Source organism: Arachis hypogaea, chromosome 9 (genome assembly GCF_003086295.3).
Source record: "Arachis hypogaea cultivar Tifrunner chromosome 9, arahy.Tifrunner.gnm2.J5K5, whole genome shotgun sequence".
Taxonomy (NCBI): Eukaryota; Viridiplantae; Streptophyta; class Magnoliopsida; order Fabales; family Fabaceae; genus Arachis; species Arachis hypogaea.
Window position 1 is genome coordinate 6,638,434 of NC_092044.1, and position 24,643 is coordinate 6,663,076.

Sequence of the window (24,643 nt, forward strand, 5' to 3'; positions counted from 1 at the left end):
TTTTTGTTTCAGTCTTTATATTTATCTTAAATAAAAAAGATATTGAGACATAACTCAATCTTATACACTTTACACTAAATACAATACAGAAAATTATGTAGTCTCTATCGTCTTTCAATTTTTATGTTGCAGTCTCTATCTCTCTCAGTATTAGTCTATCATCTAAACGTAGCCTAATCATTTCATTTATGTTTGAAAAGCTATATTTAACTTTGGATAAATAACAAATGAGATTATTATTATTATTATTATTATTATTATTATTATTATTATTATTATTATTATTATTATTATTATTATTATTATTATTATTATTATTATTATTATTATATGTTTGTTTTCTTTTTATGTAAGTATATATATATTTTTAATTAAATTTATATAATATAAAATCTTTTATTATTATATTTATATTTAATATTATAATTTTGTTTAATACAAAATAAAATTATTATATGTTTGTTTGCTTTTGACGTGAGTATATATATTTTTTAATTAAATTTATATAATACAAAAAATTTTATCATTGTGTTAATAAAATTATTATATATTTATTTACTTTTTATGTGAGCATACATGTTTTTCTTAATTAAATTTATATAATACAAAATCTTTTATCATTGTGTTCATATTTAATATTATAATTTTTCACACAAAATAAAATTATTATAAGTTTGTTTGCTTTTTATATGATTGTATATATTTTTTTAATTAAATTTATATAATACAAAATCTTTTAATATTGTGTTGATATTTAATATTATAATTTTGTTTCACATAAAATAAAACTTTTATATGTTTGTTTGCTTTTTACCTGAATATATATAATTTTTTAATTAAATTTATATAACACAAAATTTTTTATTATTATTTCATATTTAATATTATAATTTTGTTTCACACAAAATAAAATTTATTTAAACTTTAATATTATATACATAATATATATTTAATATTATTTTAGGATTCTAATATATCCTTTTTTTTCTTGGATTTGGTGAATAAATTTTTAACTTGTTTTTTATGTATTATTTATTTTAATTCTAAAATTCAATTATTATTTTTTTATAGAAATGTTGCTTTTAATATTTATATATTATTTTTTTGTTTTAGACTTCAACCCAATATCTAAAACTTATTAAAAAAATAAAAAACTTATAAAAAATGGTTAACCTGATTAATAGATTATTTTTTTAAATCTAGACCATTCAAATAAAATATAATAAATGAAGAGTTCAGATTTAATAAATTAATAATGTGTGTAGCACTCCATACTTATCAAGAAGCGTTTAAGTAAAGATGAGCCTGTACGGAGTAATAAATCATACAGATTTAAATATAAGCTTTTTTGTTCAATACACTAATAACACACGAAAACTTTTAAATGTATCGGTATATCGGTATTTTAATAATTTTTAATCATTGATCTTAATTATAAAAAATATATATAATATATATAATTGAAAAGTTTTCAAATGTATTTGAAACACTGATGTTCTAGTAATCTTAACAGTTGATTTTAATTAATATATATTATATATATTTTTTATAATTAAAATTAATAGTTAAAATTATTAGAATACTGGTGTACCTAATACACTTAAAATTCTTTATATAAAATTAAAATTAACGATTAAAAATTATTGAAATACTGGTATATCGATAGACTTTATAATTATTACTGTGTAATTAAAGACTACTATTTTTATTAGAAAATAGTAAAAACAGAACTTTTGAAAATTGAAGAATTACCCAATAGTGTTAAAGTTCTTTCTAGTGAAGTATTAAAAGAAAATAATTACAAAACATCGTTTATACTATATGTAGAATAAAATAATTTTACATATAAATTAAGAATAGTTTTTTAAAAATAACAGTTAAGACATTGCTTTTAATTAAATTTGTTCGAACAACTTAAAAAGAATAATTGATAAAGATAATACTAATTTAATATTAACTGAATTTATTTTATTTTTAACAAGCAATTAACATGTAGAAATAATATTCTTAATTTTTTAGATAATTTTGCTTCAAACAAATTAGTACTTAATAAATAAATATTAAAATCTTATTTCATGACATTTTATTGAATAATTTAATTTTTAATAATATAAAAAGACAAATTAATTTCTTCTATTTTCAATTTCTGGTAATTTGATTGTTTTGTTAAATTATTTTTAGAAAAGTAAATGAAACTTGTCATTTTATAAAATAGGGTTTAGCTATTTTGTTTTTTAAGAGTATATGTTAATATTATAAATTGATTTTTGTATTAAAAATATAAAAATTTAAATTTTTAATATATTTATTTTGTATTTATTAAATACAAATATTTAGAATATTTTACTAATAATAATTTTGTTTTGTGTCCAAAAGACACATATTATCTAAATCTTATAAAAAATACTATAAACAGATTTATTCCATTTTTATTAGATGTTAATATATTTAATATTTAATATTTTAAAATATTAAAGATTAATTTGATAATTGAAGGTTGTGGTAGGCTTAGAGAAGGGGGGTTGAATCTATGCCTTCCTTTGATTTGCTGTTTTCAATCTTTTTAAAGCAAAGTTACAAATCTGATTCTGTTTGAACTCAGCAGCGGAAATTTATGAGACAAATTATTTTTGTCTCATGAATATCAGAAAACAGAACATGACAGAGAAGAAAAAGCTAACACCAGCATGTATCTTGGTTCGGTTGCTTTGTGCTATGCAACCTACATCCAGTCTCCTCCACAACTATGGAAGAATTTCACTATAGTTAACAGTATTACATACACCAATTTCACACTCAAGTTCTAACCTAACTTGACATTGGCTATGCTAACACTCAACTATTCACTCTTAGTGCTATCCCAACTAAGAAAGGGATACCAAACAGGTACAAGATACAAGACACTTAGCTAACCTAAAGAAATCTGAAAATAACTCTAGGCTTTTCTCTAAAGTGTATCTCTCAACCTTTTTCAATTCTTGGCTTTTTCTCAAGCTTTCTCACAATGCCTTTTCTCTCAAGAAATTACAGAAAGATAAGCTTAGAAAAATACATTACAAGCAGTAAAACATGAAGGAGATTGACTTCATCAACAGCCTTTGTGCTATGCGAAAAACCAGATTAGCAAGCCTCTGATTCAGTTCTTCATACTGGCGGAATGCACTTTTGATTAGGTTACACTGTCCAGTTAGTTGAACTTCTTCAAAGAGCTCTCTCAGAACAAATACCTCAAGTTCACTGGTTATCTCTCCTTACTTCAGAATGAACAACAAGCTTCTTTTTATCTCCTTGCATGTTCCTTGGTTCTTCTTCCAAGGTCAACATCTTGAGCCTTGAGCTTCACCAACCCACAAGCTCACTTTTTCTTCTCAATCATCAAAGTAGAACCTTTCCTTCTGACGTTTCCAACTTGACCGAAAGCCATGAAGGAGTAACCGAAATAGTTTTCCTATGGTCAACCAAATCTGAACCATAGAGATGCAACTTGGTCCCCAAGAATCTCTTGTGACCGTGGATTTGTAGCAGTGAAGAACAGAGATCAACTTTTTCTTTGAATGCCATTTTCGGATATTGCAGAGCGTTGGGAAGAAGGGATGAAGATCTGATGCATGCAAGATGAGATGGATTACCTTTCTTAAGCTTGATTTAGCTTGGAGTTACTGTTTTAGCTTCTGTGCTTCAAGCTTCACTCTTTCTCTCTCTTGCTTCTTTGCTCACTAGCTTATGGATGAAGCTTTTTTTTTCTCTCCTTCTCTTTCTTACTTTTCTGATGCTATGATTTGACTTGATTAGAGAAGTGTACGTTGCTGTGGTGAGAGCAAGTGAGAAAGAATGAAAGCTTCTATCTTGTATGAGAAGCTTTGTGGGATGGATACGGGCTTAGATCTGGTTTTCATTAAGCCACCCGTTTGGCCCACTGGATCCTTTGGCTTTGATTCTCTTGGGCTGTGCTTGATTACTTATCCATCAGCCTTGCTATATCATTTTCATACCATTTGGGCTGCTTGAGATTTTGTTGGCCTGCAATATGAAATAAGTAATTAGCAACATATACTTATGAACACTTAACACTAATTATTTATTTTGCCCAAAAATAATGTTTGTCATCACTAATTAATTTAGTTAATTTCTTAACTCAACAATCCCCCCCTTGATGACAAACATGATTTAAGCAACAATCAAAAGGAAATGAGTTTGAGTAAGGTTTTAGAGACTCCCTTTGAATGATGTTGCTTGCTGATGTGTTGCTCCCCCTTTCCTTTTCAACAGTAGCTCCCCCTGAATCTATGCTTTTTCTTTTTTGTTCCTGTTTGTATTAAGTTTAAAAGGAGCTATTCAAGATGTAACTTGACTAAGGGATTCTAGCAACACATATTCAGCCCAGTGTTTCTTATCATGACAACAGCCAAAGCATATTGTAAATCAAAAACAATTTGCAAAAACAAAGTTCAGTTCTAATTCGAAACAAAGTTCAGGACAGAATTAGCAGCATCAATCAACTGAATCAAAAACCAATTTTTAATTGCTATTAATTGCTATTACTCCCCCTTTTGTCATCAAGGGCGGATAACATGCAGGATCAACAAAAATAGCACTATAAACCCTGCAAGAAATGTTAGTGCACAGTCAAAACAACCAACTAAATAACCAAAAGTGCATCAGTGTTCAAAGTTATTATAGTCATCCAAGACAAGAAAAGTAGATCAAACAATAGCAAAATAAACAGAGTTTATGAGACAAAAAATGAGCAATAGCAACAGTTTTTATGAGACAAATCCTAGGCATCAGAACCAGTTCCTTCCGAGGCAGCATCCTCTTCAACATCAGTGGCAATATCTTCATCATTGTGAAGGTTATCAATGAAGGTCATGAGCACAGCCACCCTATCCCTTGATTTCTTCAGAAAGTTCTCATGCTTGCTAGCTAACTTCCTTTGTTCCTTACTCATGGCAATCATATGATTTGATTGAGATACAAATTCTTGAGCAACATCCTTGACCACATTCAGCAGAGTGGATTTCTTCCCAGTGGAAATGGAAGTACCCTCGGTGGAAGGAGCAGGAGAATCCTCAGGGACAAAGTCCTCATCTTCATCATCTAGGACGACTCTTTCAGATCTAGTAGGTCCTTTGTTCTGTTTCACTGAACCACCCCCCTTTAGGTATGAATGTCTATTTTCATATTTCTCATTGGTCAAGTCAATACCAAAATGCTCAAATATGCAAGTTAGAAACATGCCATAAGGAAGTGCTTTATCTTTTGTACTTCGAACAGAATCAAACATGTATCTAGCCATCAAGTATGCAAAAGAGATTTCTGTTTTTGTAATAAGGGCATATAAAACAAGTGTGTCAGTGTAAGAAACCCTTTGATATGAACCACTTTGAGGAATCAAAATGTGGTTGACAAAGCGGTGTAATTGAGCACGTTCATATCCTAGGGCTTTGTGAGTGGGTGTGATGCCATCAATTAAAGAAACATGTTCACAAATGTGAGCCAATGCATCAAGATAAGAAATTCCAACACCTTCATCCCACTTAACCGAAGTGTAAGCACAAGGCCCAACATCAGTATACTTCAATGCATCACTGACAGTTTCATTATTTAAAAAGATGTCTCTGCCCTTAACATAAGAATGCACACTTCCTTCATGGTAAGTCATGTTCGCATAAAATTCTTTGACCAACTGAGGATATACAGGTTTTTTTATGTCAAAAAGGTGATTCCAGTCTAAAAATTCCAAGTTTTCAACAAAAGGAAAACCTTTCTTTTTCAAATCAGGTAAATCAGCCAGAAAAGATGGACATAGAGTACGATACTTAATAACTCCCTCATAGAAATCGTGGTTCATGGCAGATTTGAAACGATGGGGGTTAAAGTCTGAGTGAGATGTCATATAGTGTGATTTGTGAGCAAAAGGATCAACGTCTGGTTCTCTAACAGATGAGAGAGGAACTCGAGCTTTACCTCTTTGAGAACGTGATGGAACAGACCTAGATTTTGGTTGTGTGGACTCAGGTGGAGGTTCTGTTGCCGCAGGTCGCTTCCCTTTGGATGAACTCGGTTTCGATGAACCTGGCTTGGATGGTGTGACTTTCGGTGGTGGCGTTGGCTTGGCAGAGGCAGGGAACCTTGAAGTGTTCTTGGTCCGAGCCATGGGGTCACAGCGAGGAGGAGAGGTAGGAGGAGAAGGAGATGGAGTGAAGGTTTTGTCTTGTGAGCGAGTGGAAGGTTTGGATGGAAGTTTATACAGCTTTTCACGAGGAGGTTTATGAGCAATGGTTTTCTTCCTCATTTTGTGGTTATGATTTAGGAAGAAAGAGAGTGTTAGGGGTAGTAGTGAGAACCGAAGGGATAGAGGAGGAGTTATGGAGGGAAGAGAGTTATGTTGGTAACCGTACCCAAAAGCAAATTTCCAAAACCATGCAACTGCATCACCATTTGACAAGACTTGAAAAGACATGACATCATAAAGGAAAAGATTTTATTTGATTTTTAAATTAAAACAGGAAATTAATTTTAAATTTTGAAAGGCAATCAGAATTAAATTGAAACACTTTTTGGACCAAAGTCAAAAATTAAGTTAGCCAAAAAGAAACCTTTCGGGCCATTAAACAAAAAATTTTAAGAAAACTTAAACTCACACTTAAACTTAAGAATGTAACATTCATATTGGGTCCAGATGTGGTTTGAACAAAAGAGACACATAGGACTACTCAGATCTGAAATGAGGTTGGCCCAGAATGATTTTTCACTAGCAATAAGCCCAGAACACGCTGACTAGAAGGAAACATTCATCATCTGCCCAGAATTGTCTCATACCTGTTTATGAGACAAAAAGCTCCAGCAAGAACATCAGCACTTTTCAAACAAGGAGTCATAACTCAAAATTCCTAGACAGGTCCTAAGCAAGCAGAATCTATCCTCAGCTAATGGTTTTGTAAAAATATCTGCTAATTGCTCCTCTGATTTAACAAATTGAATGCAAATATCCCCCTTTTGGACATGTTCTCTTATTGAGTGAAATTTCACTTCAATATGCTTAGTCCTAGAGTGCAAAACTGGATTTTTAGAAATATTGATGGCACTCATATTATCACACAATAAGGGAATATTTTCAGCATTTAACTTGTAATCAGCAAGTTGTGTTTTTAACCATAAAAGCTGAGAACAACAAGAAGAAGCAGCTATATACTCAGCCTCTGCAGTGGATAATGCCACTGTTGGTTGCTTCTTACTTGACCAAATATTTAAGGACTTTCCAAGGAAGCAACATAAACCAGAAGTGCTCCTTCTATCTATTCTGTCACCAGCAAAATCTGCATCACAATAACCAACTACAGAAAAATCATCAGTCTTAGGATACCAAAGACCAAAATTGGATGTGCCATGAATATATCTAATGATCCTTTTAACCGCAGAAAGATGTGACTCCTTAGGTTTGGATTGGAACCTAGAACACAATCCAACACTTTGCACAATATCTGGTCTAGAGGAGGTTAAGTACATAAGAGAACCAATCATTCCTCTATACCTAGTCTCATCAACATCTTTCTCATTTTCTCCCTTATCTAATTTAGAATTCGGGTGCATAGGAGTTCCCATAGGTTTGGCATTTTCCATACCAAATTTCTTAACTAATTCCTTGGCATACTTTTCTTGATGAATGAAAATACCGTTTTCAGTTTGTTTAATTTGCAGCCCAAGGAAAAAATTAAGTTCACCCATCATACTCATGTCAAATTCGCTTGTCATGAGCTTTCCAAAATCAGTACAAAGGGATTCATTTGCTGATCCAAAAATAATGTCATCAACATATATTTGGACTAAAATAAAAGAATCATTAGAGTTCTTGATAAATAGAGTTGTATCAGTGGTGCCTCTTTGAAAACCATTTTTCAAAAGAAAAGAGCTAAGTCTCTCATACCAAGCTCTAGAAGCTTGTCTTAAACCATAGAGAGCTTTAGACAATTTAAAAACATGATTAGAATGCTCTTTGTTTTCAAAACCAGGGGGCTGCTCCACATATACCTCTTTATCTATCACACCATTCAAGAATGCACATTTCACATCCATTTGGTATAATTTAAAACCACAAAATGAAGCATAGGCTAAGAGAAGTCTTATGGCTTCCATTCGGGCAACAGGGGCAAAGGATTCATCAAAGTCTATTCCTTCTTCTTGGTCATATCCTTGTGCCACTAGTCTTGCCTTGTTTCTTGCAATGCAACCATCTTCTCCCAACTTGTTTCGGAATATCCACTTGGTGCCGATCACTTTCTTTCCACTTGGCCTTGGAACCAACGTCCACACTTGGTTCTTTTCAAACTCAAGAAGCTCATCCTCCATAGCTTTAATCCAAGAGGGGTCACTGAGGGCTTCCTTGACGTTTTGAGGCTCTATTTGTGAAAGAAGGGCAATGTTTGAACCTTCATTTGCCTTTCTAGTGGAAGACCTAGTTTGCACTCCATGAGAGACGTCCCCAATGACAAATTCCTCAGGACAATTCTTCAAGAATCTCCATTCATGAGGTCTGGTGGACTTGGATGCGGATTCAGTCACCAAGGGATTCTGTGTGCAGCTGTCTGCAGAATTTCCTTCAGATTCATGAGACAAAATGGAATTGTCTCTTGAATTTTCAGCATTTGCTGTTTCTGGTTCAGCTTGTCCAGAATTTTCTTTTTCATGTTTCTGAGCTGTTTCATCCTCCTTTTGAGCTTGATTTCCTGCATCACCATCTTCCAAAATGCTTTGCACCAAGTTAGTATCACAGAATGTAACATGTATGGACTCTTCAATAATTCTAGCATCTTGATGATAAACCCTATATGCTTTACTAGTTGTGGAATATCCTACAAACAAGCACTCATAAGCCTTTGGATCAAATTTTCCCAAATTTTTTTTGTTATTCAAAACAAAACATTTGCATCCAAAGATGTGCAGGTAATCTAAGTTTGGTGGGTAACCTTTCCAAAGTTCATAAGGGGTTTTCTTCAAAAATTTCCTTATGATTGTTCTATTCAAAATGTGGCAAGCCGTGTTAACTGCTTCAACCCAAAGGAATTTTGGAACATTACTCTCACAAAGCATAACTCTTGTCATCTCTTGTATGCTTCTATTTCTTCTTTCCACAACACCATTTTGTTGTGGTGTCCTTGGACAAGAGAAGTTGTGAGATATTCCAAATTCCTCACAAAAGGATTCAAACAAATTATTTTCAAATTCAGTTCCATGATCGCTTCTTATAGAAGAGATTTTCAAATCCTTTTCATTTTGAATCTTCTTGCAAAAAGGTTCAAAGACCGAAAAGGCTTCATTTTTGTGTGCAAGAAATAAAACCCAGCCAAACCTAGTGTAGTCATCCACAATTACTAAACCATAATGTTTACCACCTAGGCTTTGAATTCTTGTTGGACCAAATAAATCAATGTGTAGCAACTCAAGTGGTCTTTTAGTAGAGATGTCTTCCTTTGGTTTAAAAGAACTTTTTGTTTGTTTTCCCATTTGGCAAGCATCACAAGTGATGTCTTTGTCAAACTTAATCAAAGAAAGACCTCTTACTAACTCTTTCTTTACAAGTTTGTTTATTTGAAACATACTTGCATGGCCCAATCTCTTGTGCCACAACCACTTTTCAGATTCTTTAGAGTGAAGACAAGCTACATTTTGATCCTTTAGTTCATCAAGAGTAAGTCCATACATATTATTGAAACGCTTGGCAACAAACATCACTTCATTTGTTTTTTCATTAACAACACAGCATTCAAGTCTTTTGAAAACAACTAAATATCCTAAATCTCACAGTTGGCTAATACTCAAAAGATTGTGCTTTAAACCACAAACTAGAAGCACATCATCAATGAAAGTAGATTTCTCATTACCTACTTTTCCAACTGCAATGATTTTACCTTTGCCATCATCTCCAAAGGTCACAAAACCTCCGTCATACTTATTTAGTTTGATGAAGTAGGTTGACCTTCCAGTCATGTGCCTTGAACATCCACTATCCATGTACCACATGTCCTTTTTGTTCTTGGATGCTAGGCAAATCTGCATGATGAGTTTCAGGTAGCCTTAGGTATCCAAATTAATTTGGATCCTTTGAAGTTAATCCATCTTGGTTGCCCAAGTGCATTGAAATCACAAACAACATTGTAGACCTTGTTTCCTACAACTCTCTTTTCAATGAAGCATTGTGCATATGAGTGACCAAATTTTTTGCAATTAACACAATGATTTTCTGGTGTGTGTCGCTGAAACTTAGGTGAGTTAAATTGCTTGAAGTGATTAAAAGGTTGAAATTTTCTGGTTTTTTGGGGAGACACATTTCCTTTAACAAATCGATTTTTGTTATAATTGTTCCTCTTTACAAAACTGTTTTCACCAGAATTTTTAGAACTCTTTTGATTTTTTGAAAATGAGGTTTTGTTATAGAAAATTGGTTTCTTAAAAGCAGCCTCATTTTTCGAAATATATCCCAAACCTGGCCGGTTTGAACTCGGACCAGTTTTTGGTGAAATTTCTGCTTCATTTGTGTATTCTTCATCAGAATTTTCTTCACAAGTTGAAACATATCCGATACCTGATTTGTTTGGTATGGATTTAGTATTTGATGAAGAGGCCACAAATTTCATAGAGGAAGTGTTGGAAACAGCATCTTCCTTGGCTATGTAGCCTAAACCAGATTTTTCAAACAACGGTCTTTGACTTGCAAGTAATTTGTCCAAGTTACTAGAACCTTGAGCAAATTTTGCTAAGTCACCATTCAGCCTTTTAATTTTGTCATTTAATCTTTCATTTTCAGCAATTAACTCATGTGAGGGATTCACAATGTGCTTTCCTTTTAATTTTTCAAGTTCAGATTTTAGAAATCTGTTTTCTTCAATGATGTCTAAAGCACATTCAGTTTCCTTCACTTTTTCTTTTAAAAACTCATTTTCAGCTCTTAACACATCTCTTTCAGATCTGCATTCATTGTATTTGTCAAGCAGTTTTAAGGTGTTTGAGGTAAGATCATCAATAATAGCATGCAAGTCCTCAATGGTCAAATCATAATAGTTTACCTCATCGAGATTGTTGTTTCCAGCCATGAAACAGTCCTTGTCATCTCCTTCAGATTCTTCTTCTTCATTTGAGTCATTCTCAAGATCCTCCCAAGCTGCCATGAGTACTCTCTTCCTTTCCTTCTTTCCTTTGTCCTCCTTTTTGAGCTTTGGACAGTTTGACTTGAAGTGTCCAGCCTCCTTGCAATGATGACATGTCACCTTGCTCAAGTCTATCTTGTGCTCCTTTGAACTTGAGCCCTTGTATTTGCCTTTGCTCTTCAACATCCTTCTAAATCTCCTAGCAAAAAACAAAAGCTCGTCATCTGAAATACCATCACTTAACTCACTCTCTTTCGGTTCTATTTGTGACTTAAGGGCTATTCCCTTTTTCTTTGAGTTTGTGTTTGTGTGTGTGGCTTCATAGGCAAGGAGTTTTCCTCTCAGCTCATCATAGGTTATTGGACTTATGTTGTTACTCTCGGTTAGGACAATGGCAGTGTTTTTCCACTCTTTTGTGAGGCTTCTAAGGAGTTTTCTCACCAAGGTTTGTTCTGCATAGTTTGTACCCATAGCATCAAGGTTGTTGATTATGATTGAGAATCTCTCAAATGCTTCATCAATGCTTTCTCCATCCTTCATGCTAAACATCTCGTACTCTTTTCGCAGCATATCAATCCTCGTTTCTTTGACTTGTTTGGTGCCTTCATGTGTAACCTGGAGTTTTTCCCAGATTTCTTTGGCTGTCTTGCATCTAGACACCTTCCGGTACTCTTCAAAGCTGATAGCACAGTGAAGAAGGTTGATTGCTTTAGCGTTCAGCTTTATCTTCTTCTTATCATCTTCATTCCATTCAGCTTCTTCTTTTGGAGTCACCACTCCATCAGCACTTGTTTTTGTTGGGATCTTTGGACCGCTCACAACGATCTTCCATAGGTTGTAGTCAATGGATTGGATGAAGATCCTTATCCTTTCTTTCCAGTAGGAATAGTTCTTCCCGTTGAAGAAAGGTGGTCGGTTGTTTGACTGACCTTCAGTGAGGGTGTAGGCAACTGTGGTTGTGCCCAAGTTGTTCTCCATTGGATCTTTGCTCCAAGCGGTTAAGATTGATTCTTGAGACCTTAGCTCCTGATACCAATTGAAGGTTGTGGTAGGCTTAGAGAAGGGGGGTTGAATCTATGCCTTCCTTTGATTTGCTGTTTTCAATCTTTTTAAAGCAAAGTTACAAATCTGATTTTGTTTGAACTCAGCAGCGGAAATTTATGAGACAAATTATTTTTGTCTCATGAATATCAGAAAACAGAACATGACAGAGAAGAAAAAGCTAACACCAGCATGTATCCTGGTTCGGTTGCTTTGTGCTATGCAACCTACATCCAGTCTCCTCCACAACTATGGAAGAATTTCACTATAGTTAACAGTATTACATACACCAATTTCACACTCAAGTTCTAACCTAACTTGACATTGGCTATGCTAACACTCAACTATTCACTCTTAGTGCTAACCCAACTAAGAAAGGGATACCAAACAGGTACAAGATACAAGACACTTAGCTAACCTAAAGAAATCTGAAAATAACTCTAGGCTTTTCTCTAAAGTGTATCTCTCAGCCTTTTTCAATTCTTGGCTTTTTCTCAAGCTTTCTCACAATGCCTTTTCTCTCAAGAAATTACAGAAAGATAAGCTTAGAAAAATACATTACAAGCAGTAAAACATGAAGGAGATTGACTTCATCAACAGCCTTTGTGCTATGCGAAAAACCAGATTAGCAAGCCTCTGATTCAGTTCTTCATACTGGCGGAATGCACCTTTGATTAGGTTACACTGTCCAGTTAGTTGAACTTCTTCAAAGAGCTCTCTCAGAACAAACACCTCAAGTTCACTGGTTATCTCTCCTTACTTCAGAATGAACAACAAGCTTCTTTTTATCTCCTTGCATGTTCCTTGGTTCTTCTTCCAAGGTCAACATCTTGAGCCTTGAGTTTCACCAACCCACAAGCTCACTTTTTCTTCTCAATCATCAAAGTAGAACCTTTCCTTCTGACGTTTCCAACTTGACCGAAAGCCATGAAGGAGTAACCGAAATAGTTTTCCTATGGTCAACCAAATCTGAACCATAGAGATGCAACTTGGTCCCCAAGAATCTCTTGTGACCGTGGATTTGTAGCAGTGAAGAACAGAGATCAACTTTTTCTTTGAATGCCATTTTCGGATATTGCAGAGCGTTGGGAAGAAGGGATGAAGATCTGATGCATGCAAGATGAGATGGATTACCTTTCTTAAGCTTGATTTAGCTTGGAGTTACTGTTTTAGCTTCTGTGCTTCAAGCTTCACTCTTTCTCTCTCTTGCTTCTTTGGTCACTAGCTTATGGATGAAGCTTTTTTTTTTCTCTCCTTCTCTTTCTTACTTTTCTGATGCTATGATTTGACTTGATTAGAGAAGTGTACGTTGCTGTGGTGAGAGCAAGTGAGAAGGAATGAAAGCTTCTATCTTGTATGAAAAGCTTTGTGGGATGGATACGGGCTTGGATCTGGTTTTCATTAAGCCACCCGTTTGGCCCATTGGATCCTTTGGCTTTGATTCTCTTGGGCTGTGCTTGATTACTTATCCATCAGCCTTGCTATATCATTTTCATACCATTTGGGCTGCTTGAAATTTTGTTGGCCTGCAATATGAAATAAGTAATTAGCAACATATACTTATTAACACTTAACACTAATTATTTATTTTGCCCAAAAATAATGTTTATCATCACTAATTAATTTAGTTAATTTCTTAACTCAATAATAATTTTAAAAAATAGTTTGGGATATTACTTTCTTAGTCTCTTAGATAGTTAGATAAATAAAATACACATTAAGATAAATTATATATAATAATAAATATTTGATTATTAACTATATATATATATATATATATATATATATATATATATATTATTTAATTAAACTATGGAAATCGTTTAATCGGCTTCAAACCATAAGTAGAGGAAGTATATTTAATTATAATTAGTTTGATTTTGTCCGTATTGGATATATCATTTTTGTGAATTATTAGATTTTATTAACTAAAAATAAAGTGATTTAATAAAATAAATGTACCGAATGATTTTAATAAATATAAACAAAAATTATTGAAAACAAAATATCTTGTTATTAAAAAATAAAGAATACAAAAAATATTATACAGGTTTTTCTTTGAGTAGAAAACTTCTCTTTTCTCAAATGAATTTATACTAGTATTAAACCCGTGCGATGCACGAAATTTATATTTTAATTTGACATGGTAAATCAAAAATAATATTTAATAATCATAAATTTTTTAAGTTTAGTATAACACTATCATTATCATTATATAATAAACGTACTTAAAATGTTGTTTTATCTTTATTCAAAGTAAAATACAAATGGAACAGTTTGAAGTTTATAATACTCTTGAGCCATAAAAAAACTGACTTGAAAAAAATAAGAACATATATAACTGTAATATTAGCATGTTAATTTGACACTAAATTTTATATTATAAGGCTAATAAAAATTTATAGGCAACCTAATATTTTACTAACCTCATTAGAAAAATAATTGGCATATAATGTTGTGTTTCATGATATACATTTTATTTCAAGTCTGAAAGTATAGTTAATAAATTAGTTATATCTACGACAAATATTTGTACAAAAGTATAAATCATAACATGTTATTAAAATGAAAATACTATTTTCTTATCTAAATATATATTATTAAAAACTTTGTTGAACACGGCATTTGTTGTTGTTGAGTTTGGATTGTTGTCTTCATCTAGAATTAAAATGTTAAGACCATTGCGATTCTTAACTCTTGACAAAGCAATGTAAAAATGACCATTAGTGAACAGTGATTTTTTCAAGTAAAGTTCTACATATGATAATAATTTACCACATAGTGAAATACCTTAATTTTTCAATATTTTTCCCTTCATATATAATATATCCTGTCAGCCAATAACGTCTAAGTTGCATTTTCAATACGATTTGATTTGTTAACACTATTAGATATCAATAGCATTACAAATAATTTTTTCAATTGATAACCAGACATCATTAATAACTGCAATGAATTTTCTATCATCATACAGTAGTCCCATAAAATAGAAAGCATCTTAAAAGTTAGGATATGTAATCCCATTAAATGTCCTAATAGACTCTTATATTGTGCAACATTTTTGAATAATTAACAAAATTCTCATATAGTAGATATCATCACATGTACCCGGTGGAACATAGTTTAACCTCTTGATAGAATACTCTCTCTTGTGTGGATATCATTCCTTTTCTTCGCTATCATAAACAAATTGATTTGAAAACTCAGCATACGTTAACGTTTGACCAACTTCAAATTCAAGTTAAAACCTTTCAAGTACAAAAAAAAATATTACAAAAATTTTTGTAACAAAATAAAATTAAAATAACAATTTAAATACAAAATACTAAAATAAATAAATTCGAATATATAGAATGAAATTTTGAAACAAATCCAAATAAATAAACTTACATCGAAGTTAATATTAAAATTCTTAAATTTTATTTTACTCATCTATTATGTGTAAGTGTTGATATTTAAAAAAAATAATTGATTATCCGTCATCGATTTCTCTTAGCAAATTCATGGATCGAGACACAAGAGTCCTCTTAACTGAAGCATGTATTTTTTTTAATTTTAATTTATGTATAAATAATTTAAAATTAAAAAGTAACAACTTAAACAAATAATAATAATTTATAATTTAAAAGAGTAATCGGTAAATAATTTAAAATTTAAAAAATAATAAACTAAACAAATAATTTAAAATTTAAAAAATAACCACATCAGCAAAATCACTTAAAATTAAAAAAATAACAACCTAAGCAAAACAACTTAATTAAATAACTTAAATTTAAAATGTAACAATCACTTTTAAATTCAATTTTTTATTATTTTATTTTAAAAGAACATTTTGTTTCCATTTTTAAATTTAAGCTTTTCTTATTTTATTTTCGAACTTGTTTCTTACTATTACTTGCTTCTTATTATTTTGTTATTACTTTTAAATTGTTAATTTTATTATTAAACAACCGTCCTGATTTAAAAATAATTTATAAATAATTTATAAATAACTTTGTTTAAATTAGTTCAATAATATTAAGATTTAAATATTTAACTACCTTACTAATAAACTTGAAAACTAAATCTTTATTGATATCTAACAACCTAACTGAATAATTTATATATTAATTTTTTTAAATTACTTCAATAATATTAAGATTTAAATATCTAACTATCTTGTTAATAAACTCAAAAACTAAATCCTTATAATTATCTAACAATCTAACCAAATAATCTATTAATTTATAAATAAAATTACAAAAATTTCTAATAAAGACATTTAAGCAAATAATTTCGAAACTCAACATATGAGTGTCACGTCAGCAAAAAGTCTCTCCATTTGTGGGAAAGATTATTTCAAATTTAAAAAGTAACAACTTAACCAAATAATAAATTATAATTTATAATTAACATTTTAAAAATTTTTAGTGATGACACCTAAGCAAATTATTAGTTCAACAATATTAGAAATTAAATACCCAACAACCTAAGAAAGCGTATTTAAAAATTTAAAAGGTAACAACGTAAGCAAATAATAAGTTATATATAAATAAAATTTTAAAAATTTTCAGTGACGACACTTAAACAAATAAATTTCCAAATTCAATGTATGAGCACCACGTCAGCATAAGAACTTTTTATTTATATTGCTATAAAGATAAATATTTTTTTTAACAGTATAAATAACCTCACATCTTAATAAGACTGGTAATTCTATTTACTTTATTATAATCCTTTGTAATTAGCATAATAGCTTATAAATTATATAATTTTTTAAAAAGTATTCTCAAACCTAATTACTTACTTAAAAATTAAAAAAATATATTTGAATTTAAATTTAAAATTATAAACATAATATTTTAATTAAAAATTATAATTAGATTTTTTTAAAATAAGTACACATTAAAAATTAATAACTAGCTTAATTGTATCAACAATAATTCAAAAAAAATTTATAACTTTATGATATTAAATATTAAATTAGAAATTATTAGAATATCAATGGTGTGAATTAAATTAAAAATAAAACCACAAGTAATAACCAAATAACTTCAATTTATATTTTAAAAAATTCTAAACATAATCGAAAAGAACTAAAAAAAAAAATAACAACTCAAGAAAAGACAATGTTTTCACTAAAATAAACATATGATTGGCATTATTCTATTAGATAGACTCTAAAAGGGATTCCAAAATATTTGCATCCAAATTCTCAAATTTCATTTTCAATCTTGATCTTTTTGCAAGTTTAGGTATCTCCTTCCACCTTCGAATCTTCCGACTCCGATGATAGTTGCTTAGTTGGTGTAATAACACCAATTCGGTTTAGTAATTGCACACATTCCAAATCAGGAAATAAAACTAAAAAGAACAAGGAAATGAACAATAAAACATTTAACAAACGCCTATAACATTGAAACATGGAGCTTTACAGTAGTTAACTATCTGCATCCCAATGTCTCAAATCTGTGTTCCCTAATAATAAATTTCATAATCTTCTATATGTTCTGGTAAAATGGTGTTGACCATTTGATTGTATAATGTATATCTTAGCTCCTTTTCTACCCCTAAGTTCTAAATATTAGTGACCAAAGTAAGAATTAGCTTCAGCAACTCCTCTATAATGGTTCTATTCATACTCCACACTCAGGTGGTCTTTTTGCCTCCGTTTTCGATTACCTTTCTTTGTCATTTTCTCCTTTGGTGTTTCGTCGATTTGCTCAGTTAAACATTTATGCACAATGTTCTTAACCCCATTAAGCAATTCTGTATTATAAGAATCCAATCCTTCTGTTGAGACTAAATCAGCAATGCTTGCAATTTCCCTCATTGCAGTAACCTGTAAAACATTTAGTTATCGATACATAGCATATCTTCTTTTAAGGAGTAAAACCTTAAAACAAATGACTTGTTAGCCTATGAGGAAAACTAGAAAACCAAATTCCTTTTTTAAGGGAAAAAAATAGAGCTTAATTTCTATACATTCTAAATGTAATATTTTTACATTGACATCTAATTAAGTGTAGTCATATAGACAAAAACAGTTTACTTCTCAAAAAGAAACCATTTTTATCATCTATGAGACAGCAATTTCCGCATTAGATGTCAGTATAAAAGAGTTTTGCAAAGTGAGTGTGTAGAAATTAAACTTGTAAAAGTATCTTATAAGAACTTATGGGACTAATAATTTTTACTTAGTTTCATTTATCCAACACCACTTTTTTCCTGAAGATAAACTCTAGGGTTTAGTACTTTAGTTTCATTCAAGTGAAAGATGAGTAATGATAAATAATTCAGCCAAGACTTACTGTTCTTTGATACTCTGACTCGAGAGATGATGTCACTCTTCCAATGAATTTACGAGTAATCTTCTGGTACCACTGCATATACCTGTCCTCGTCAACAATATCAACACCTTTGGCAATAGTATGCCAACGCTCTGACCATTGTTTGATAGCCAAGTCCATTTTTCCTATTAAATCGATCCCATGATCCACTATACGACCCTTCCTCTCCCACCGCTCTATATCTTTGGGGATTGTTTGATGCATGCCAAATTGCCTTAAGCATCGATCTGGAAGGTGTCTTTCTGCCTTATCAAAACACAACAGCATTGTCCTAGAAGCCCGTAAAATCAGACTAGATTTTATATCCTCTGGTATGGTCGTATAGTCCATATCCTTGTAAGGCAGCCAATGGACCTGTGCATTAAAACTAAAGCAGATTTACTCTCGCCTTCTACACAATTTACGAAATAAGCCACGTTATTAAGGACTTACGTCAGAAGCATTAAGAGAATCTAAAGCCTTTCTGTAGGATAATACATTACATTTTGTCCGGGTACAACTTTTCCCTCTCCATTTAAGCACATATGGAAAGGAGTTAATATAAGGCTCTTGATTAAATTTTGGCTGTCCAACGTTGAGGTGAGAATAACTCCAACACTAACATGATTAGAAATCTAGTCAGTACTCAAACTGAACCAAAAATGTGGGAGGAAAATCTCAATAGTAATGGAAGTAATGTTTGTAACCTGTACAAGAGTTAAACAGCCACTAATGGTGCTTTGAGACTTAAGGGAGGCATTGCCAAGTGCTCTGTACAAAAATGCCAATGCTCCTGCACCCCATGCAAACTTCCCTGCCTTTTCAAAGTTTTCAAACAGAGGAAGATACATAACGGGGACTTTGTTCCCCGTCGTTGTAGAAAATATTGTACTGCCAACAAGGTATAGAAGGTAAGCACGAGTACAGCGCTCAATTTCTTCCGGTGGTGCATCTTCAGGACACTCTGAGAAGAACTCCTTCAGCCAGGTAAGCTTCACCATTCCACCATTCAGGTCGTCCGGTACTCTCCCTAATAACTTTTCACAAACTGAACTTGGTGCGCTTATCGGGCCTATAACAGGTTCTCCATCGATAGCCAATCCAAGTAACAGCGCCACATCTTCAAGGGTTATGGTCATTTCTCCAACAGTTAAGTGGAAGGTATTCGTTTCTCGCCTCCACCGCTCAACCAAAGCAGCTATTAGTGCATTGTCAAGACTCATTGGAGGAAGTAACCTCAGGTAGCCAAAGCCAGCCTTCTCAACTAACTTAATCTGTATAGGCATAAGCTTCCACTGATCAAGCATTGAAGTGTGTTCATGACATCTAAGAACACCACGCTCCTATGAATTTGGCATGAATAATATGATCATACTACTATACTAGCCACTAAAACGAAAATTTAAAAACAAAACATAACATAACATTACAATAAAATCCATCATCCACCTGTCCATCCCATATTGCTGAAGAAACATGATTATCTTGATCATAAAGTACATGACTATCAATCGGCCCAGGATCTTCACTGACCTCCATTTAGAAAAGCAATAGAACCTGTCCATGATACATTAATAGCTATGGAATTAACTTGCTAGCATTAACGTTGACTTGAAGAATACCAAAGATATATGCACAAGGATCTATATCCATGCAACATTCATGAATCACAATGATAGTGCACTGCTACCTTATATTCCAAGACAACTTTCCTTTTAGTTTGACAAGCAATTTGTGATTGTAAATTTTGCCTAAGCCTCAGAGCATTAATCTATTTATCTACTCAATTTGAATATTGACTATCACTCAGTAAAACGCATCCAGAATAATTCCCCTGAGACATGGCATGATCAGTTCTTAACCTCCAAGACATTACTATCTCATGCCATAGAACATCTCCATTCCTTACTCCTAGAGCTTGCAAGTAGTTACAATGCTAAAACTCAGCCAACTCTATTTTCACGATTCCCTCACAAGTAATAAGGACCTCTTTCATAACCTTTTGGTTTTCCCCTTAACAAAAAGAAGCATGAAAATCCCCACATGTTGCTGGTAATTAACATGTTAAGCAAGCATAATCCCTCACACAGTTCTCTAAACTATACAGTAAATAGTTCTCATTGCCCATCAACAAAATCACTAGAAGTTTCAAATTCCATGGCATGCATTCCCTTTTAAAAACATTGAATCAATCAGACATACCCAGAAAGCCACAACAGTAAATTATGGACCTAAACTGTTATCAGGCAATCTAGTTTCTGTCAATAATCCAAACTCCCTACAACAAAAAAGCCAATACTTTATCCAATACGAGAGAGAGAGAGAGAGAACCTGAGGCGAGGGAAAAGTGGTGGGTGGTGCCAATACCGATAATACTCTCCGATTGAAGAATGAAGATGGTTGTTTATTCTTCCCAGCTGAACTATCATGGTTAGTTTCGAAAATGGAGAAATAAAAATACAATAATAAATAAAAACTAATATTTAATATTTCTCGGGTAAAGGATTTCAATAAAATACATGAAATTCTAAATTTTAAATTTTTTTTATGTAAGATGATAAAGATGAGTTTTTATAATTAAATTCTGTTGTCCTCAATTTTTCTAAAACAAGCTATAATCTTGTTAAACACATTTAATTGTAACAAAAGATGATCTTTTTCTTCTACTAAATATAACATCAATATTTCTTTAATCTCACTATTCTCTTTTAAGCTTAACTAGAGAATAAATTATTTAACAATAAATTTTAGCTAATTTTTTAAAGAATAAGATTTTATCTTTTACATTCACAATTTTCTTTTTTTATTTTTCTTTGTTGAAATCACAACACTATTAGTGACTTTAAAAAAATCAAAATAAAAAATTATCACATTAAAACGTTAGATACTTAATACACCATTAAAAATCTTCAAACTATTTATTTGAAATTAATAGATATTAAAATATAAAATATACATTAAAAATAAGTTAAAATTATATTAATATATATTTATATATAAATATATAGTTACCGATTTAGTAAGTCATTTTTAGTATGTATGAGTGAATGAAAGCGTGGGAAAGAAAAATAAGGAAGTGAAATTGGCTAAAATTGATTAAAAAATAGTCTGCTCTAGAAACTTTTTCTTTGCAAAAGACAAAAAATGTAGAAGTCCAATCTTCCGCTTTGGACCATTCCGGTCCAAGACCACAGCCCGATTGGGCCCAATTGTTCTATCATCCAAAAAAAAAAATGAGCTTCTTTGTTCTTCATCGTCTCCTTCGATGCAACACTCTCTAGGGTTTAGTTATCGCTGGCTCTCTGAAACTCCACGCACTAAAATATGGCGTCGAAAACCCTTCTCAGAAGCGGAGCTTCTCTCCTAAATCAGATTTCGAAATCGCTTCTCAATCAAACTCCACTACCGCATCTCAATTACCCTCAAATCTCGCCGCAGCTATTCCCTTCCCTCACTAGGATCCCGAGCTCTCCACAATTTCCCCAAAACGACGCCGAATCGATCAAGAAGCTTTACACCGAAGGTTTCGTTTACCCCTGCGGCCTTCCCTCTCTCCGCTTCTTCTTACCAAATGGTACACTTCACTCTCTATCAACTGTTTCTTTCTTTCTTCTTCTTCTCTATCACTTCATTTTCATTTGAAATGTGAATTCTGATTCGGTTCGTTTATTTTATCGAAGGATAAAATCGGTTCTGCAACACATTTTGTTCATTTACAGTCTTTTTCATCGTTTAATTTGTTCATTTTGTACACATTTTGTTCTAATCGGTTCAGCTTGATTAGAACTAGAAGACTAGAAATATTTGACTCTGGTTTTTCCTGCTGTGGCTTGTGGTTGGTCGAAATGTCACTTGAAGATGAAAAGATATGATAAGAAGAGGATCACTTCAATTCTGGGTTTTAGTTGTGCTTTTTAAGACAAAGTATATGAGAAAGGATCTTCAATGCTAAAGTTTTGGGGATTTTATTTTTGTTATGCAACAAATAAACCTTGTCCCACTTTGTGTGCTCTCAGTTACATTGATCAAATGATGCCAACCGTACTATCATACATCATACCAATGTTTAAACCATTCATTTTTTAGATCTCTGTTAATAGTTTCTTTTGATGTTTTGTTCGGTCTCCCTCCTCCATGTATGTACCTCTAGCTATAAGACTATCATCCATATGATCCAATTTCATAACTAGAGCCTTTACATGTCTTATCTGAAGATGTTCATACTTAATACCACCTAAGGCAAGATATTGTGGAAAATAGGCTGCTGATAGTTTGGCTTTTTTGGATTTATGTTGACGGTATGTGCATCAAAGGAGTATCCATTTTTGATAGAACAGAGAAGGAAATCTATATGCACCTGGAGCTGGATTGTGTATCACTGGTTTACTCAAATACAAATTTTATATATTCATCCAAGATAAGAGGCATGCAGCTGTGCCATCTCTTCGACAACAATAATTTTTGTGTACCAAGCAGATGGGGTAATGCCTCCTTGGATGACAGTTACTTTGGCTTCAGTTGCATTTTGGGAAGAAAAGACTGACGCTTTTTCTCATTATCTTCATGTCAACGTAGTGTTTGTTATGAGGAAGCACTCGTGGAACTAAAGTCATTGAGTTATTGTTATTTTGTTGGTTTAGGTTGCAAGCCTTGAGATAAGTGGGGTTAAAGGAGTTCTTATCAAGGAAAAAAGGGAATAATGTCACATTGGTGATCCAATTAGCCTTTATCACGCACTCCAATTGTCATGTCATGCTTTGCATATCTATTCAGAAGTATATTTCCCACACTAGGTTGACATTAACACTTGTTTTCTGAAAATTTTAAAGCAGTTGGTTACACTTATTCCAGCTTAAAAGATTTCTTTCTAATTAGTGTTTATTCTGTTCTGTAGGAGATGCTTCTTCAGATGATCCAATGATTTTATTCCCCAAAAGGACATTTCAACCTAGCATCATTAGACGAAAGAGGAATCATGGTTTTTTTGCTCGGTAAATACTTTTGTGTATGTCTCCTTTATAGAGATGGGAAAATATGACTATTTATCCTTTCTTCTTTCACATGAATGTACATACTCTATGCTAAGGCTAATGATGCATACACAAAGAATTTGGATGAAGTAGATTGTCACTGAATTTTGATACATCGTTCAATTTCATTCTATGTCCTTCTGCATATATCTGTTAGAATTCTTCAGTTGTATGCAAATTGTTTTATGGAATATGACACCACATTGAGTAATATTTTTCCTTGTGTTGCTTGTGTCTCTAGACTGTGATTGCTCTGTTTTTGGGCAAGCATAGGTTGATATTGGCCATGGGGGGCATTTAATATCATCCCAATTGTTTTTCTTAACTAAGAAAACAAAAGGTTAAATAAGTATAACATTTTAGATTATGACCACATAAGGTGGCATACCTGGTGTATGTTACTATTCCCAACTGCCAAGTACTACCTCTTTTTATTGTGTTTGTCATTGTTATTTAGACCCTTCCGAGAATCCATTCCATATGTGACTATGTGTGGCTCAACTCGAGACCATTAGTAAGTGGACAAGCCTGTCTTTCACACAACCAATCTAGTGTTGGTCCAATACTACTTTCTAAAATTTTCTTTATTAGAATTGTTTCTGAAAATTCACTCAAGTATCCTCAACAGATCTGTGCCGTGTTGATGAAATAATTTTTCTTCTACATGATCAGGAAGGCAACCAAGGGTGGCAGAAGAGTAATTGCAAGAAGAATAGCTAAGGGTAGGTTTAGGATTACAGCTTAACGTCGTTGACTTGGAGCAAGACATCAAATTTAGAACTTAGTGCAGTTCATGATATGATCCAGCAAAAGATGCTGAACTTTGTTATCTTCAGATCTCTTTTGAACAGGGATGGGGAACTGGGGATGTTTGTTGGTGCAGTATGCAAATGAGCAAAATATTGAGGCATCTATTATGTATGGATATTTTTATATTGTGGTTGTGATTCTCGAATATAGATGCAATAATTTGCAAGTCTAGAATGGACAAATTCGATAGTGATTTCATTTTTCGGGTCTCCCTTTTCTTATTGGACTAGACTTGTATCAGATGAATGGACGATCATGGTGATGTATTGATGTGTGAACATTTTTCATTTCCAAATGTGTAGTTTAAAAG

At 32.2% G+C, this 24,643-nt stretch overlaps 2 protein-coding genes across 3 annotated transcripts; one reads left to right on the forward strand and one right to left on the reverse strand.

Moving 5' to 3' along the window:
* Nucleotides 1-17,546: 17,546 nt before the first annotated feature.
* LOC112710155 (protein MAIN-LIKE 2) lies at nucleotides 17,547-20,950 on the reverse strand. Of its 2 annotated transcripts, none has more exons than XM_025762274.3 (6): nucleotides 20,825-20,950; nucleotides 19,943-20,050; nucleotides 19,201-19,767; nucleotides 18,947-19,111; nucleotides 18,476-18,868; nucleotides 17,547-18,006 (listed from the first exon to the last, which is right to left on the reverse strand). In XM_025762274.3, exons 2-6 carry the CDS (start codon nucleotides 20,030-20,032, stop codon nucleotides 17,797-17,799), a joined length of 1,425 nt encoding a protein of 474 aa, XP_025618059.1. In that variant the 5' UTR covers nucleotides 20,033-20,050; nucleotides 20,825-20,950; the 3' UTR covers nucleotides 17,547-17,796. The 2 variants fall into 2 exon arrangements, with proteins under 2 accessions (XP_025618059.1, XP_025618058.1); XM_025762273.3 differs by having other exon boundaries at nucleotides 19,201-19,836.
* Nucleotides 20,951-21,657: 707 nt separating this feature from the next.
* LOC112710158 (uncharacterized) lies at nucleotides 21,658-24,628 on the forward strand. Its single transcript, XM_025762276.2, has 3 exons — nucleotides 21,658-22,067; nucleotides 23,388-23,484; nucleotides 24,196-24,628. Exons 1-3 carry the CDS (start codon nucleotides 21,818-21,820, stop codon nucleotides 24,266-24,268), a joined length of 420 nt encoding a protein of 139 aa, XP_025618061.1. The 5' UTR covers nucleotides 21,658-21,817; the 3' UTR covers nucleotides 24,269-24,628.
* The last annotated feature ends 15 nt before the right edge of the window (nucleotides 24,629-24,643 follow it).

Excerpts from the sequence above, each read along its gene's own strand:
- LOC112710155 (XM_025762273.3), bottom strand. The coding sequence starts at position 20,032 with ATGGAGGTCAGTGAAGATCCTGGGCCGATTGATAGTCATGTACTTTAT. Across the intron at positions 19,837-19,942 it reads CAGCAATATGGGATGGACAG|GAGCGTGGTGTTCTTAGATG; the intron begins GTGGATGATGGA and ends CCAAATTCATAG. Across the intron at positions 18,007-18,475 it reads AGTCAGAGTATCAAAGAACA|GTTACTGCAATGAGGGAAAT; the intron begins GTAAGTCTTGGC and ends AATGTTTTACAG.
- LOC112710158 (XM_025762276.2), top strand. The coding sequence starts at position 21,818 with ATGGCGTCGAAAACCCTTCTCAGAAGCGGAGCTTCTCTCCTAAATCAG. Across the intron at positions 22,068-23,387 it reads CCGCTTCTTCTTACCAAATG|GAGATGCTTCTTCAGATGAT; the intron begins GTACACTTCACT and ends TCTGTTCTGTAG. Across the intron at positions 23,485-24,195 it reads AATCATGGTTTTTTTGCTCG|GAAGGCAACCAAGGGTGGCA; the intron begins GTAAATACTTTT and ends CTACATGATCAG.